This window comes from Dendrobium catenatum, unplaced genomic scaffold (genome assembly GCF_001605985.2).
Source record: "Dendrobium catenatum unplaced genomic scaffold, ASM160598v2 fragScaff_scaffold_1220, whole genome shotgun sequence".
Taxonomy (NCBI): domain Eukaryota; kingdom Viridiplantae; phylum Streptophyta; class Magnoliopsida; order Asparagales; family Orchidaceae; genus Dendrobium; species Dendrobium catenatum.
Genome location: NW_021319682.1, coordinates 11,871,130 through 11,872,906, shown reverse-complemented (window position 1 = coordinate 11,872,906; position 1,777 = coordinate 11,871,130). Strand labels below are relative to the sequence as shown.

At 42.3% G+C, this 1,777-nt stretch overlaps 1 protein-coding gene across 1 annotated transcript; it reads right to left on the bottom strand.

The window, feature by feature from the left end:
- Positions 1-374: 374 nt before the first annotated feature.
- On the bottom strand, positions 375-1,459 carry LOC110099240 (F-box/kelch-repeat protein At1g15670-like). Its single transcript, XM_020826323.2, has one exon. It carries the CDS (start codon positions 1,437-1,439, stop codon positions 375-377), a length of 1,065 nt encoding a protein of 354 aa, XP_020681982.1. The 5' UTR covers positions 1,440-1,459.
- Positions 1,460-1,777: the final 318 nt, after the last annotated feature.

Sequence of the window (1,777 nt, the reverse complement as noted above, 5' to 3'; positions counted from 1 at the left end):
TTTGATACAATTTTAAATTTTAAAAATTCATCATAATATATTTTATATTAAGATATTACAAGCAATTTACTCAAAATTACAAAAGCATATCACATTCTTATAATTAAAGCTTTGCTAGGGATATCTTTTTTTACTGCTTTCTAAATTCTGTTTGAAAAAGTATTTTTAAAATAATAAGAAAACTATCACAAATGAAGCCTAAATTTCTCTTGGAAACACTGAAGAATAGTTCTTATATCCTCAAAACAAAATCAAAATGCATAATTCGAACTACAATAACACAACAGTTTCTCTGATATAGCTAAATCAGAATACTATATTTTATATACGCATATCTTCGATCATTAAGCACGCCAGAGCTAATGTAGCCTGCTTTAGATATCAACGCAAGCAGTATAAATATATCCATGATATTTCTTTGGAAACGCCACCCTTCGCCACCCAATGGCCACCCCTTTCTTCATCTCCAATACAAACATAGCCGAAGGCCAGCCACTAGACTCCACCCTCGCCACCATCAATCTTTCAGCCCAAGATACCATTATTGGAGAACCTCTGACGTCCTCTGGCAACTCTGCCACCTCCCTCCAATCCTCTCCTTCCTTGACCAGCAACATCTTACCTCCTACGCCACATTTATAAATTCGCCCAAGTCCTCCCATTACGCAGGTCCTCAAAAACTCTTCCTCCGGCACCGCATCCTCCTCCATTGCTCGCCATCGCCATTCTCCTACATCAAATGCCTCTCTACTCCACTCTAATCTCTTCTGCATCGAACCACCAATTACCTGGAACAATCCAGCTGCAAAAACTCCCGTGCAGTCCTCACGTTCCCTCGCCATCTCCGGCAACATTGTCCAGTTGTCTTTGGCAATATCATAAACCATCGCCGATTTCAGGGCATTCTTTCGCTCATCGTGGCCCCCAGCGATGAAAACTTGGTTGTCTGGGCTGCCGGCGCAAGCGAATAAGAAGCGGGTGGGGCCAGGCAAGGGCTGACCGAGATGCCAAGTGTTGGAGAGGAAGCTATAGACATATACGCTATCATTGCAAGTTAAGGAGTCTCGATACAAGCTGCCAATGACGACGAGGTGGAGGCCGGAGGCAACGATACAAAAGAAAAAGGGGTGGCGTACGTAGAAAGGGATTGGTGGGAGGGGAGCCCACTCACCAGTGGACTGGTTGAGGGTAGCGAGACGGCAGTAGGGGTGGGAGGAAAAGAACCTGAGGGAGCGTCTGGCTGCACGACGGGCCTCTATGAAGATGATGAGATGGTGGAAGGAACCTGCGGAGCGGCGGAGGTGATGAAAGAAGGGGGATTCAGTTGCTTGTTTCCACCTGCGGCAGACTTGTCGGAGAAGAGGGAGGGTTCCATGGGGGACTCGAATAAGGCACTCCAAGCCGATTTCTTCTGGAAGGCCTGGTATCAGATCTTCCATATAGAAGAAATTTTCTGCCTTTTTTGATAAAGGTGAATTTTTTTGGGAAAATTTATAGTTTGGACGGGTTAAGGAATGCATTCTAAATTTAGTGGTTTTCTTCTTATTAAAGACTCAATTTTCATTGGAAAAAATCCGGAAAAAGTTTGTTGAATTTGCAGATTTAGAAGAGAGATAAAAGAAGAAGTTGCTCTATATCATATATTAGTTGGAAAAATAATAATAATTTGTGGTTGTGTTGGATTGTTCACATCCTATACAAAAATAGAGAAGAGGCAGATTTTGGGAGAGCATTAAAATGTTATAAATTGCCATCTCTTTTATTTATATGGTTCTCC